This window comes from Canis lupus, chromosome 6 (assembly GCF_011100685.1).
Source record: "Canis lupus familiaris isolate Mischka breed German Shepherd chromosome 6, alternate assembly UU_Cfam_GSD_1.0, whole genome shotgun sequence".
NCBI lineage: Eukaryota > Metazoa > Chordata > Mammalia > Carnivora > Canidae > Canis > Canis lupus.
Window position 1 is genome coordinate 23,381,472 of NC_049227.1, and position 14,527 is coordinate 23,395,998.

Genomic DNA, 14,527 nt, shown 5'->3' on the forward strand with positions numbered 1-14,527 from the left:
GCCACCGCACAAATATCACAAGGTGATGACCCAGGCACCACAACTAGCCAGGCAATGGGCTTTTGTGTATGTATTTAAGTTGAACAAGCTGACAATATTTTTTAAATTGGGGAAATTTCCAATAAAATCCAGGTTTGAGTGACTTGTTTTTTTAGTTTGATTTTTTAAAAAGAAATCTGAACACCAGGCAATACAAGGCCTACTTTAGCAACAACTAGCAAGAAGTGACCAGCAGCTGCCCCTTGAGGTCAGTGGTGGAGCTCTCAGTTCACCCAGCCTCACTCCCTCGTACAGTGCCCGAAGGCAGCCCATTCTTCTCATTATGTCACCTGACATAACAAAGCTCCATGCTCATCTATCACCATATAGAAGCTTCTAGTTGAAATGCATGTTTTGAGATATGGGTCTGGTATTTTATGACAAATATGATTATAGCTGTCTGCCCCATCAGAAACTCTACTCATTTTTTCTCCTTTCTTTAGAGGAAAGATTCTAGATGGTTTTCCATATAATCAGTGACATTTATTCCTTAGTCCTATAAGAACCCAGTTGAGTGTTTTGCCTGCTATGCTCTATAGAATGCATAGTCTCTACTGTCCCCAAGGAAGGCAAGACCTTTTGAGCTCTTGGTTTCTTCACAACAATCACCTCACAACTCTGTAGGAAAAGTTGGACACTAGGAAAGAGACAAGCCACTTTGTCCAAGGCTGGAAGGAACAACATAGTCTCCCTCAGGTCCCTAAAATCGAATGCACAGAGAACTGTGCAAGTAGATTCATGTGGCTCAAGTCAAAACAGAGGAAGGCTGCAAAGCCTTAAAACTAAGTTGTCATGAGGCTAGAAGGGACTAGAAGAATTGGCTAGCCTTGGCCTTGAGTCAGAAAGTAAGAATGGATAGACCATGGTCATGGTGCCATACTGGAGGCAGTTAGCATGGGAGTTAAGCAAGCAGACTCTGAAGCCAGACATCCTGAGGTCAATCCCAGCTGTGTCCTTTTGTGGAACACAAAAGGAATTTGGCAATTCCCTTACACACTCTGTGCCTCTCATGAATGACATGGAAAATCAAGGTTATAACACACTACTAACCTCAAAGGGTTGTTGAGAACATTGAATGGTTAACTCACACCCAAATCTGGCACACAGGAAATACCTAATGAATATTTGTTATTATTGTCATCTTGGAATATGTTCCCAATCCAGTCCTCATGAACTAGACTGCAGGCTGGGACATGACTATGAGACAGAGAGAGCAGAACACCAAAATGTTTAGGGACTCAGGGCTCTGGAGCCCCTTCTACTGAGTCCAGGGCAGAGAGATGATTTCCCCAGGATAAAAGACTCATTTCCCACCCCAGGAGTGTCCAGAGGATGGACTAAAGCTCCTGTCTCCTCTAAATAAGACCTTCTGCAAGGACAATTCCCTCCCTGCAGCACAAAATGAATAAAATAGCATTATGTCCCATTCCAGGAAGAGTGATGTGTTTCCAGGCTCAACAAGAAAAAAAAAAAAAATCCTGGGAGGGATCCCAACCTTTGCTCATAACACAACAGTAGCTACCACTCATTGAGCTCATACTCTAGGTCACATGTTCCAACCTCTTCCTGTGTACTGATCCACATAATCCTTGCAGCCATCCTACAGGAAAGGTGCTATCATTATCCCCATCCTACAAATAGGGAAACTGAGTCAAAAAGAAGTTAAGCCAATTGTCCAGCTAGTAAACAGCAGAGCAAGTCCTCTTTGGCACTATCTTCTTACCGACTGGCTATCCTTGTATATCACCATGGGTCCTTGGGTCTCAGAGGATTTTAAAAAAGAGTTCAAAGCTCCAACTGACCTTCTCATGGGCCAAGTATTTGGCAGACAAGATGATGACCTGGCTCTTGGCCCAGCCTGAGACCTGGTTGAGGGTGGAGATGGCACCATGCACAGCCTCAGGGGAGAGGGATTCCAGTTGACTATGGGTCAAGCCCACAACCGCATCCGACAAAGAGCCCAGAGTCTCATTGAGGGTCTGGTTCTCCGTGGCAATGTCCAGGAGGTCAGCTTTGAGCTGGAAGGGGAGCAAGCTGGCATGAGGGTGGACAACAAGCAGGAGAGTGACTCCCTCTTGCCCATGCCCTGAGGTAGTCACAACACCCTTCCCCATCTGACCCCCTCATTGAGCCCTGGCCAGACAATGAGTTGCCCTGGACTGAGAGGACCACTTCCTCTGGCCTTGACCTTAATCAGCGGCAAATTCACTTTGTGCTTCATTTAAATATCAATTTGCTATTAAATCAACCTTGAAATATGGCAGAAGGAAATTTTGTTCATTTTGTCCATAACTCTACCACACACACTTTCATAATATCCGTTTTCCTTTTGTGACCTTGAACTCTGCATCCATATACATGGCTGTTCTTCTTTCACGAAATACCCAGGGTGTTCTTCATGATAATATATATAATCCTGGTAAAAATAATTTTCAACGGTAACAAGAAAGTAAAAGTCTCTGGAAACTCCTACCTCATAAAAAAAACTATGATTGGGGGCACCAGGGTGACTCAGTCGGTTAAGCAGTCGACTCTTGATTTTGGCTTAGGTCATTATCTTGGGATCCTGGGATCAAGCTCTGCATCGAGCTCCCTGCTTAGCAGAGGGTCTGCTTCTCCCTCTGCCTTTCCCCCTTTCCCTGAACCCCTGCTCATGCTCGTTCTTTCTCTCTCTTTCAAATGCAATCTTTTAAAACAATAAGTAAACTACAGCATGTAGCTTTCGCATAGTCGTACTATGAATGGCAGTGCAATTTTCCATATTTTTTACTTCTGTCTTACACAGATTTTCTCGTAACTGGGATCGCCTTAATGATTATTTTATTATGCTATACCTATCTAGTTATAACTAAGTGTGCTTCCTAACCACTTCCAGTAAAGAAGGTGATAAAGCCACCTATTGTAACATGACCTCTGTACCTAAAAATGAGAAAGGCTCATGTGATAACACCTGAAGTTGTAGGAACAGTATATTCTTATTAGAAGAGTGCGCACAAGTGTACCAGGCAATACTGAAATGGCCACTGGGGGGCAGCAGCGTGAAGTGAAAGAAAGCTGTCACAACCTCTGGGTTCTCCAAATTCTGCAGCGACTCTTCCCAGGGGCTCAGCTTCCACCTGTAAGACGGTGGCATGTGCTAGAGCAGTGCTTCTCAAAGCACTGTGGTCCTTGACCAACAACATGACCTGCAACCTTGTTAGAAATGCAGATTCTCAGGCCCTACCCTGGTCCTCCTGAACCAGAGACGCTGAACATGAGGCCCACCAACCTGTATTTTAACAAGCCCTCCAGGTGACTCTGATGTACTCCCTGGTCTGAGAAGTACTGAGCTAGGTGATCTCAAAGTGTACTCTCATATCTTAGTTGTATTGGACTTCCTTCTTGGTCAAGGAGGCCACAGCAACGCCTGTGGCTCTTAAGTACATTCACTTTCTGATGTTTCATTTGAGTTTGCTTGGAAGGGATCCTTTTCCTTGAAAATAAACATATGCACTGGTCACGATAATGATGACTATGTGTGTGAAAAACTACTTATGTGTGAAAAACTACTGCAGAATTATTGGTATTTTTTTAAGATTTTATTTATTTATTCATGAGAGACACAGAGAGAAAGAGAGAGAGTCAGAGACACAGGTGGACAGAGAAGCAGGCTCCAAGCAGGGAGCCCGACGTGGGGACTCGATCCTGGGACTCCAGGATCAGGCCCTGGACTGAAGGTGGCGCTTAACCGCTGAGCCACCCAGGCTGCCCAATTATGGATGGTATTATCAAAATTTTCTTTTTTTTACATTTTAAATAGGCTCCATGCCCAACACGGGACTCAAACTCAACTGTGAGATCAAGAGTTGCATGCTCCACCCACTGAGCCATCCAGGTGCCCCAGAATTTTAATATTGCTCTCACATCACCTCTTCAATAAAAAAAAAAAAAAATGGAAAGGGCCAAAAATGTAAGAGATGCAGGTGGAATTGACATCTTAAGGGAAGAAAGGATAGAAAGATGGAGAGAGAAGGGAAATGAAAAAGTCCTTCTGTGCCAGGTTGTCCAGAACTTTGTGGTCTAGGAACTCAATAAATACACTCTAATCCAGTGCTCTCAACCCCGGCTGCACTGGAATCATGTGAGGATCTTTTTAAACATACCATTCCCTGACCAATACCTCAAGAATCTCTGGGGATGGGAGCACCTAGGTGGATCAGTTGTTGAGTGTTTGCCTTCTGCTCAGGGCATGGTGATCCCAGGGTCCTAGGATCAAGTCCTGCATGGACTCCCCTCTGGGAGCCTATTTCTTCCTCTGCCTATGTCTCTGTGTCTCTCATGAATGAATAAATAAAATTGTTTTTAAAAAAAGAGGGAATCTCTGGGGATGGAGCTGGTAGGGTGGTGCTACTAATGCAAAGCCAGGTTTGAGAACCTCACATTATCTCCTCGCTGTTCCAAGCACGGTCACTGGACAGCTGCTTCAGCATTGCCTGGAAGTTTGCTGGAAGTGCAGTCTCCAGAGGCACCTGGGTGGCTCAACTGGTTAAGTGTCTGCCTTCAACTCAGGTCCTGATCCCAGCGTCCTGGGATTGAGCCACATATCTTTGGGCTCCCTGCTCCTCCCTCTCGCTCTGATCTCCCCACCCACCCACTTGTGTGTTCTCTCTTCTCTCTTAAATAATAAAATCAGAAGAAAGAAGAAAGAAGAAGAAGAAGAGAGAAGAAGAAGAAAGGAGAAGAAGGAGAAAGAAGAAGGAGGAGGAGGAGGAGGAAGAAGAAGAAAGGAAGGAAAAGAAGGAGGAAGGAGAAGAAGGAGGAGGAAGAAGAAGAAGAAGAAGAAGAAGAAGAAGAAGAAGAAGAAGAAGAAGAAGAAGAAGAAGAAGAAGAAGAAGAAGAAGAAGAAGAAGAAGAAGAAGAAGAAGAAGAAGAAGAAGAAGGGGGAGGGGGAGGGGGAGAAGAAGAAGAAGAAGAATCTCCACTCAGACCCACTGAATCAGAATCCACATTGAAGACCCCAGGTGATCCTTATGCACAGTTAAGTTTAAGAGGGCCACTCTGAATTTTTATCTATCACAGGTTTTCCCTTATACTGCTTTATGTCATTTCTTCCCATTCTAAGGTCATCCCAGGATTTGGGATGCCATCTGCCTTGGCTGGACCTAGATCCTGATGAAACCTACATGTTTTCTCTCAAAGGCCAGACAACAGAACGCCTGGGTGGCTCAGTGGTTGAGCATCTGCCTTCAGCTGAGGGCGTGATCCCGGGGTCCTGGGATCGAGTCCCACATCGGGCTCCCTGTAGGGAGCCTGCTTCTCCTTCTGCCTATGTCTCTGCCTCTCTCTGTGAGTCTCTCATGAATATATAAATAAAATCTTAAAAAAAAAAAAAAGGCCAGACAAGACTCTCCTCCCCATTTCTCTGGCCATTTCCCCAGGGCTCTGCACCCCATTATACCTTCTGAACCCCAGCCTGGAAGCCCCTCAGATGGCTGCACTTGATCATCTGGTGAAGGAGGACTTGGGCCACTGTGGCGTCCAGCAAATCCAGGTCATTGTAGAAACAGACCAGCAGCCCCAACCTGTGTGGGAAGATAAGGGGACTCAGAGCTGGGGGCTCAGAACTGGGAGACACAGACACAGTCCCTCCCACACAGAACCAGGAGTCAAGGTCAGAGCAGCTACTGCAAGCCAGGGATTGTGCCGAGCCCCATGCCCGGATCACCCCATCACAGCCACCCTACGAGGTAGATGCCTTTATCAACCCCATTTCACAGAAAGGCAGACAGACTCAGAGCATGCAAACAACTTGCCCAAGACAAGTAGAGAAGCCTGGACTCAAATCTAGACCCATCCAACTCTATCATCTCTCCTCCCAGGGCAGTAAGGGGCACAAAGAAAGCATGATGCTGACTTAACCACAGAAAACTCCCCATATTCCACATAGAGGTAAAGGGTTTGCCCACCCTGACGGATTCTCTGAGGCAGATTATTTCCAAGATGGTTTACAACCTACACCCCCAAATGATGATGACTTTGAAAGGAAAGAGAAAGACAAGATGCATAACAGTGTTAAGGACAGAGGTAGGATTTGAACCCTGGTCTAGCTGGGAGCACTGTACTTAGTAGTTAAGAGCACAGTGTCAGGGACGCCTGGGTGACTCAGTGGTTCAGCATCTGCCTTTGGCTCAGAGCATGATCCCAGGGTCCTGGGATTGAGTACCACAGTGGGCTTCCTGCAGAGAGCCTGCTTCTCCCTCTGCCTATGTCTCTGCCTCTCTCTGTGTGTCTCCCATGAAAAAATAAATAAAATCTTTAAAAAAAAAAAAAGAGCATAGCGTCAGGCCAACAAGAGTTTGAAGCCCAGCTGTAGGGAATGTTCGATCCAACAATAAACTTCTCTGCAAGTCTGCTGCATGCACAATTGAGCAGTCCGCACTCTGTGCTACAGTAATCATAATAAATATGATGAACGGAGGAATCAGGAGTACTGTGAGGGTTCAATGGGAAGAGCCACAGGAACTAATCAGCATTCTTCCTCGTGGATGCCAAGCACTCCTTCATTAATGGATGTGCTTAGAGTTAATATGAAATCTATTCAATGCAGCATGGCTGGACCGCCTGGTTGACCATGCTCAACCTGGATGGACCCTCTCAGAAAGACACTGACAAGCTCAGACATGTCCACAGGAGAGCAGTCAGGTCAGCAGAAGGATTTGAAACTGTGTCGGATGAGAAAAGACTGAGGGGATGTGAAGACTGAATATTAACAACCACATTAAGAATAATTAATATGTCATGAGCACCTACTGTGTGTCAGGTGGGTGTAATCCTTACTAGGACCTTAACGAGGTAGGCAGATAGTTATCTCTTTTTTTTTTTTAATTTTTATTTATTTATGATAGAGAGAGAGAGAGAGGCAGAGACCTAGGCAGAGGGAGAAGCAGGCTCCATGCACCGGGAGCCTGACGTGGGATTCGATCCTGGGTCTCCAGGATCGCGCCCTGGGCCAAAGGCAGGCGCTAAACCGCTGCGCCACCCAGGGATCCCAGTTATCTCTTATTTTATACATGGGGAAATGGAGGTCGGGAGAGGTAAACTGACAGCCAAAAATCACACAACTAATATGTGCCAGAGCCAGGATTATATTCAGGAGGGCTGGCTCCACGTTCCATGTTCTGAACCACTAAGTTACTTTTATACAATCACAGAAAAAGGGGATCCATAGGTCCAAAGCTTATAGGTAAAAGTTACTAGGGATGGGGAAGAAGGTGTCATAGTTTCATATAAGAATATTCTCTACAAGTGACTTTTTGACAAAATTTAAGGTACTATGGTGATGCCAGAGGAAGCACTGTGACATGTGCCCTGAGAGACTGACAGATAGTTAGACAGTGCTCACCACCCTTCCCCACTGCATTTTCCCTCCTGCTAATATTCAAACCCCTCCTGGAATCACCAAGTACCCAGCTCTTGGCCCTCCTCCCCTGCTGGAAATCATTCCTGGAGAGTCATGTTTCAATCACTGAATTCTAGAGCTGATGTCATCTGTGGGTCCCCCCACCTAAGAATCTGGATAACAATAGATTCACAAATATGGGGACCCAAAAGCTCTTTCCAATACTCAAGCCACCCTAATGGAAATTACACATTGACCATGGAATGGACAGAGTACTGAGTATTTAAAATATTCTATTTCCATGCTCAGAGCTGGAATCTTAGCACTTGAAAAAGCTGCATAAAATGCCTGGCACAGAAGATGCTCAGAAAACCTTAGTTCACCCCACGCCACTTCATACCCCCTGCAAAGGGTCTTTCTTTGGGAGAAATGCCTTGCCTCATGTGCACAGAGATGTGGAGAGACGAACCAGAGGCATCTGGGTGGCTCAGTAGGTGAGCATCTGCCTTTGGCTCAGGTCGTGATCTCAGGGTCCTAGGATCGAGCCTCGCATTGGGCTCCTCACAGGGAGCCTGCTTCTCCCCTTGCCTATGTCTCTGCTTTTCTCTGTGTGTTTCATGAACAAATAAATTTTTTAAATCCTTTTTAAAATTAAAAAAAATAAAGAGATGAACCAACCACTTCCCTTCCCTCCCAAGGTCCTCTGCTGCTCAGAGGACGCTGGTGCTTAGGTCACATTTTGGGAAACAACTCTGAGGACCCAGAGCCCCTGCCCCTTGCCTGTGAATGGTGGAGATATTCCTCATGTCAAAGCTGGAGGAGCTGATCCTCTCCAAAAACGCCTGGGCCAGTTCAGGCGTGATGTCATAAACTGTGTCCAGCTGCTTGGTGGCATTGTCATAGCTGATAAACAACCCAATCTGATGGACAAGGACAGGAAGATCAGTGAGGAAGGGTGACGTGACCCCAAGCAGCCCTGCTTCAGTGGTCCATGCTGTGACCCATCCCAGAGACTCAGAGATGCCCAGTTCCCATTGGCCCTGATTTCTCAGTGGTCTGTAACAACTGTTTTAGCTTCCTCTTCAAGCCAACTGTTATTTAGCAAAGTGCTATATTTTAGTATCCAAGCCACTGAACTCTTGGAAAGCTAATGTTTGCACATTTATTTGTAGATTTGTTATATTGAGGTCAGAGAATGTGGCCCACAAATGTTGCACTTGGGGGAATCAGGGGTTTTTTGTTTGTTTGTTTTTTTAAGTAGATGAATGAGTTTACAAATGGGCCTCGGGTGATGAAAAGAGAGTGTGTTCCCTTGGTAAGATACAAATATACAGGTAGATAGATTCAATTTTGTTTAATATACCATTCAGATTCCTTCCGTTCTTGTTCATTTTCCATCTATGTGTGCAAGGGTGTCAAGTTGAAATCTCCTATCTCTCTATGCACTGTTATTCTGTGCTGGTAAAGTTGTCTCTCCCTTATGGATTCTACTCTTTATCCATATAAAAGTCCCTCTTAGCATCAGTACTCTGTGGCTTCACCTCCTTTCTTTTTTTTTTTTTCTTCACCTCCCTTCTCTACACTTTTAGATGATGAAGAAAAGTTGCAAATGACCTCTTGATCTTAGAGATTCCTCCCCAGTGGTCCAGCTTTCTAAGAATTTAATTTCTATCCAACTTCTGGGAGTTCACTCATTATTGGGAGAGCAAAACTGAGATTTAATCCATTTTAAAAACTGAGGATTATAAAATTGAAAGATGTTTGAAATATTCTCAACCTCCGAGGTGAAAAGAGGAATCTAGATATGTCAACTGTACTTCAATTAAAAAATTTTTTAATTTTTCTTAAAGGACTCCTGGGTGGCTCAGTGATTGACCATCTGCCTTCGGTTCAGGGTGTGATCCTGGAATCCTGGGATCAAGTCCCACATCAAGCTCCCCACAGGGAGCTTGCTTCTCCCTCTGCCTATGTCTCTGCCTCTCTCTCTCTCTCTCTGGGTCTCTCATGAATAAATAAATAAAATCTTTTAAAAATTTTTTTCTTAAAAAGGACAACCTGGCTCTGTCTTCGGTTTCATTATAAGCAGACATTGTTGGATCAACTGGCCCTTGAACAAGCCAGTCGTTTGATACAAACACTTCTCTCACTGGCCAGGAGAAAGGTAAGGCACATATGATAAAAATTGCAGGCAAGCCCCAAAGTCTTTATGAATGCCTCCCTGTTGGCAGCATGCTTTAGAGGCTGCATTCCAGAATCATGATGCCCAAGGGATGTTAGTGTCATTAGGTCAACATCAAGAGGACAGAGACAGGCTGACCAGTGAGTGAAAGTAACCTTACAACTTGTTTATTTCTCAACTGTAAACTCTACAGTTAAAATCCAATCATTCCTCATGCTGAAATAGCTATCAATAGAAGTTGCTATAAATTGAAATTGTTAGTAATCCAGGATTCATTTGACTTGAGTTCATCCTTTCAAGGACCAGAAACTCTATAGCTATTGTCCTTGGCCTTTCTTGAATACAAAAATACCCTGAAATGATTTTTGGTTCACAGCCAACATTTTCTTTATATCATGTTTGTTCACATCAGAGCTTTCTTTATCTATAATTCTTTTTCTTCTCTTGGCTCTTCTACACTAAACACAACCTGATGACCAACCACTTGAGGCCTCATCCTGAGAGTTTTCTTCAGAGACTCAAGATATATTGGCTGAGGTGGGTATCCAATTTTCCAGGGCATGGAAACTTGGCTGGCTGAACTTGAGAGGTTTAGAATACACCTTACCCCAGATGGCTTGGTGATGGGACATGTAAATGTACGTTTCCAACTTACTTCCACGGGACTAATTTTCACAATTTCTTCAAGTGATAGGTGAACCATGTATCTCCCCAAAATCCACAAGTTTTCTGCACTGACCCATGAAACAGAGTCATCTGCAAAAATAAATAAATACATAAATGGAGAAATATGTAAATAAATAAATAAATGCCTCTGCCTGGTATGGATAGTCAAAAACATCTTTGATATCAGGACCTTCTTATTGTATTCATTAATTCATTCAACAACCATTCATGGACAGCCTCCTACCTCTGAGACATATGTTACACACTGGCAATCACAGATGCCAGCCCCCTGAGGCCTTGTTCCACAGCAGCATGGTCCACCTGGGAACTTGCTAAAAATGCAGATTATTTGGGGGCACCTGGGTGGTGTGGCTGGTTAAGCCTCAGACTGTTGATTTTGGCTCAGGTCATGATCTCAGAGTCGTGAGACTGAGCCCTGCATCAAGCTTTGTACCCATTGTGGAGTCTGCTATGTCCCCCTCACCCTCTCTCTGCTCCTCCCCACCCCTCTAAAACTTGCTCATTCTCTCTCTCTCCCTCTCTTTCTCAAATAAATCTTTTTTTTTTAAGATTCCTTTTTAAAATGCAAATTATTTTAATAGTAAAAATCACAGAATATAGTTTTACTTTTAGTTCACTTAGTTACTAAATAATCTAGCAATTCACTCTCTTTTATTACCACCAGTAACAATCATTATCAGCCTTATTGATTAGCACCAGGTTATTGTATTTGAGCCAAACCACCTACTCATCCTTCCTCATATGACCCCAAATGTTCTCCAAATCTTCTCTCACAGACCCTTCTCATCTACATCTACTATAATGCCTTTGCCCTCACTCTTCTGCTCCAAAATCCTATCTTCAAAATTGAGCTCAAACGTTTCCTCTCCCCTAAAGCCTCGTCTTATCTCCTCAGCCATCAGTAATAATATCTCCATCCTCTGAATTCCCAGAAGGCTCTGCCACTCTGTTCAGGCATCTGAAATTGCTCACCAGAGAGATGTCAATGGGACTGTAAGAAAAATCTTGTCAGGATCCATTTGCCCCCATTGCCTCCAATTCTTTGGTAAAAGATTCTTGGACACAACACCATTATGTTGGTGGCATTTTGGAGAAATGGAAGAAGCAGAAGAGCAGGGTACAGTGACTCCATCACCAAGAATTGTTGCGAAAAGCCAAGGGCAATGACTCTCATGCCCAGACCAGATGGTGAAGTCAGCTGCTATATGGGTTGGGTCACAAGAACAACAGGATGCCTTCCCAACCTGGGAATCAGAGCTATGGGTGAATACAGGTACACACCCTAGGATCCCCTAGATGAGATGACATCTCTGGACAACTGACTCGGTTATTAGAAGGGTAGTCCTAGAAGGCTAGAGAATTGAGTGGGGCAGGGGGGGAATCACTAAATTCATCAAGAACCAAGTTAAGGGATGCCTGGTGGCTCAGTAGTTGAACCTCTGCCTTCTGCCAGGGAGTGATCCTGGGCTCCTGAGATCAAGCCCCACATCGAGCTCCCCGCAGGGAGCCTGCTTCTCCCCCTTCCTATGTCTCTGCCTCTCTCTCTGTGTGTCTCTCATGAATAAATAAATAAAATCTTTAAAAAAAAAAACAAGTTGAGCTGTTAATTTTAAATTCATTATAAAGCATGAATTGTATTTCTGCAGACCAAGGACCCCAAAGATTTGGGTATTTTCAACACCCAAAGTATTTCCAGTAACCTCAAGGAACGTCATGAAAAATAAAAAGTTTAAAGTCCAAACAGAATTCATTTTAATTCACTCTAGTATAATAATGAAACACAGCATATAGGAATTTTAGAAGGAAAATCTGTCTCTAATTAAATTCTGGCAATAAGGACTGAGGGAAGTCTAGAGGGTGAGTGGCTCTCTCAGGGTTACACAGTGCGAGACTCAGATTTCTGGAGTCCGTAAATATGCATCAGGCAGAGGGAATTTTGCTAGGCACTGAAGACATTGATTATTCTGTTGTTGAACGCCCCTTATATACACAGCTCAGAGCTCAATTCCAGGAAAAGGATTGATTGGCCCTCACTATACTCTGATCCCACAGGCTTCCTTTATGTTTCCCCAAAACACTGAGCTCATTCCCACACCAGAGCCTCTGTGTTTGCTGTTCCCCTGCCTGCAACACCCTTCCCTCAGACCCTCAAAGCACCCACTCCATTTCTCATTTTGGTCTCAGTTCAAATGTCAGGTCCTCTCTGATTTCTTAATCCAAGGTTGGCAAACTACAGCCCATGGGCCAAATTCAGCCCACCACCTGCTCTTGTAAAGGCTGCGAGCTTAGTTTTTTACACTTTTAAATACTTGGAAGTAAAATCAAAAGAAGACAATGTTGTGGCATGTGACAATTATGAAATCTCAATTTGGGGGCCCTTAAATAAGGCTCAGCTATGACACAGCCATTGCCTGCTCATCTGTTGTCAGTATCTGCTTTAGAGAGGGAACATCAGAGTTGATTCATTCAGCCAGACTACAGGCCCATGGAGCCTAAAATATTTACACTGACTCTTTATAGAAAAGGTTGGCCAAGTTCTATTTTATTTTATCCATTTTATTTTCTTCATAGCACCTACTGGTACCTGAACCATCTCTCTCTATCTCTCCCTCTCTCTCTCTGTGTTTCTCTCTCTCTCTGCCTCTCTTTCTCTCTAATTTGCTGGCTTAAAACGTTTTTCCCCCTTCCCTCCCCCAATAAAACAAGAGCTCTATGAGAGCAGAGACTTTGTCTTCTCTTCCTCTGTATCTCCAGTGGCTGATACACAGTAGGATTGGTAAGTGTCAAAAAAAAGTGTGTTCTGTTTACATGACTTACATTAAAAACTCAACAAATGGAAGCCATGTGAGACATTGTCTGCATTACTAATCTACACAGCCATTCTTTCCTCTCTTTTTTTTCAACTGTAGTAAAGAAAACATAACACAAAATTTACAAATTTAACCATTTGTAAGTGTATGGTTCCATGGTATTAAGTACATTCACTTCACTGTGCAACCATCAACACCATCCATCTCCAGAACATTTTCATCTTCCAAAACCAAAACTCTGTCCCCAAGAATTAACAACTCCCCAGTTTCCCCTCCTTCCAGCCCCTGGCAACCACCATTCCTATTTTCCAGCTCCATGACTTTGACTCCCCTAATAACACATCTGCAAAATAAATGAATCTTGACCTATTTCTGCTTCGGCTGCCAGGAAACTTCGCGCTAAATTTCTGTACTTTATTGCCTAGATTTCCTTTTAAAAATTTATCGTGTCCCACTTTAGTCCAGATTTATGATACAGATTTTTGAGCCTGAAACCTTACTTTAAAGGTTCTCTTCGAATCTAAGACACTGTCATTATTTACATTCCACTTACAAACTAGGACAGCCCATTGATTGTAAGATGCAGCGGCATTCTTATTTTGCAGACCTGAACATCTGGAAAGTGTATAGATGGAATAGGATATGTGGGGTTTTTTTAAAGATTTTATTTATTTATCTGAGAGGGAAAGTGAGAGAGAAAGCACAAGCCAGAGGAAGGGCAGAGGGAGAAGCAGACTCTCTGCTGGGCAGGGAGCCCCACCTGGAGCTCGGTCCCAGGACCCTGGATCATGACCTAAGCCCAAGGCAGATACTTAACCAACTGAGCCACCCTGGCACCCCTGGGGTATGTGTTTTATTCCATAGGCCACATCAAACCCTTTTTGCAAGGTGGGATGGATGGGTAAAAATCATAAACGACAATGAAATCAAATCCCTACCTTCAGAAAAGAAGCACCACTTTTAAGGATAGACACTCCCTGAAAAGTGATCCTACCTAGAACCCCAGGCTCACCAGTAGCATTGAAGGACATCTGCAAAATCCCAGTCATCCAGGAATAGAGAGCTCTCTGGGAATGAGCCGAGGTTTGGTCGTAGAGATCTTTGAATACCACAGATCTAAATGACAAACACAGGCATCAAGTTAAGGAACAAAGAGATGGACTTGAGACATGGTCAAAACAGCCAACATACCCAAAGCTGTCTTGTGTTAAAAAGCCTTCCCACTCCCTTGCTATATGTAGCTATTGTCCCATTTCTCTTTTGTCCTTCACATCTAAATACCTTCCAAAGAGTTCTCTCCACTTCCTCACCTCTTAGTCATTTCTTGTTTTGTGTGTGTGTGTGTGTGTGTGTGTGTGTGTTTAATTTTTAAAGATTTTATTTATTTATTAGAGAAAGAGAGCACAAGCAGGGGGAGCAGCAGAGGGAGAGGGA

At 43.9% G+C, this 14,527-nt stretch overlaps 1 protein-coding gene across 3 annotated transcripts in view; it reads right to left on the reverse strand.

The window, feature by feature from the left end:
* OTOA (otoancorin) overlaps positions 1-14,527 on the reverse strand; it is a 68,536-nt gene that overhangs the window by 35,954 nt on the left and 18,055 nt on the right. For 2 of the 3 annotated variants that reach the window (XM_038540050.1, XM_038540051.1), the window contains 5 exons: positions 14,106-14,209; positions 10,252-10,352; positions 8,198-8,337; positions 5,477-5,600; positions 1,842-2,057 (listed from right to left, as the gene is read on the reverse strand). In XM_038540050.1, the coding sequence (XP_038395978.1) occupies positions 1,842-2,057; positions 5,477-5,600; positions 8,198-8,337; positions 10,252-10,352; positions 14,106-14,209 (685 nt within the window). Of the gene's footprint in view, positions 1-1,841; positions 2,058-5,476; positions 5,601-8,197; positions 8,338-10,251; positions 10,353-11,255; positions 11,406-14,105; positions 14,210-14,527 lie in introns of those variants that run through there. The other variant, XM_038540052.1, reaches the window with a different exon arrangement.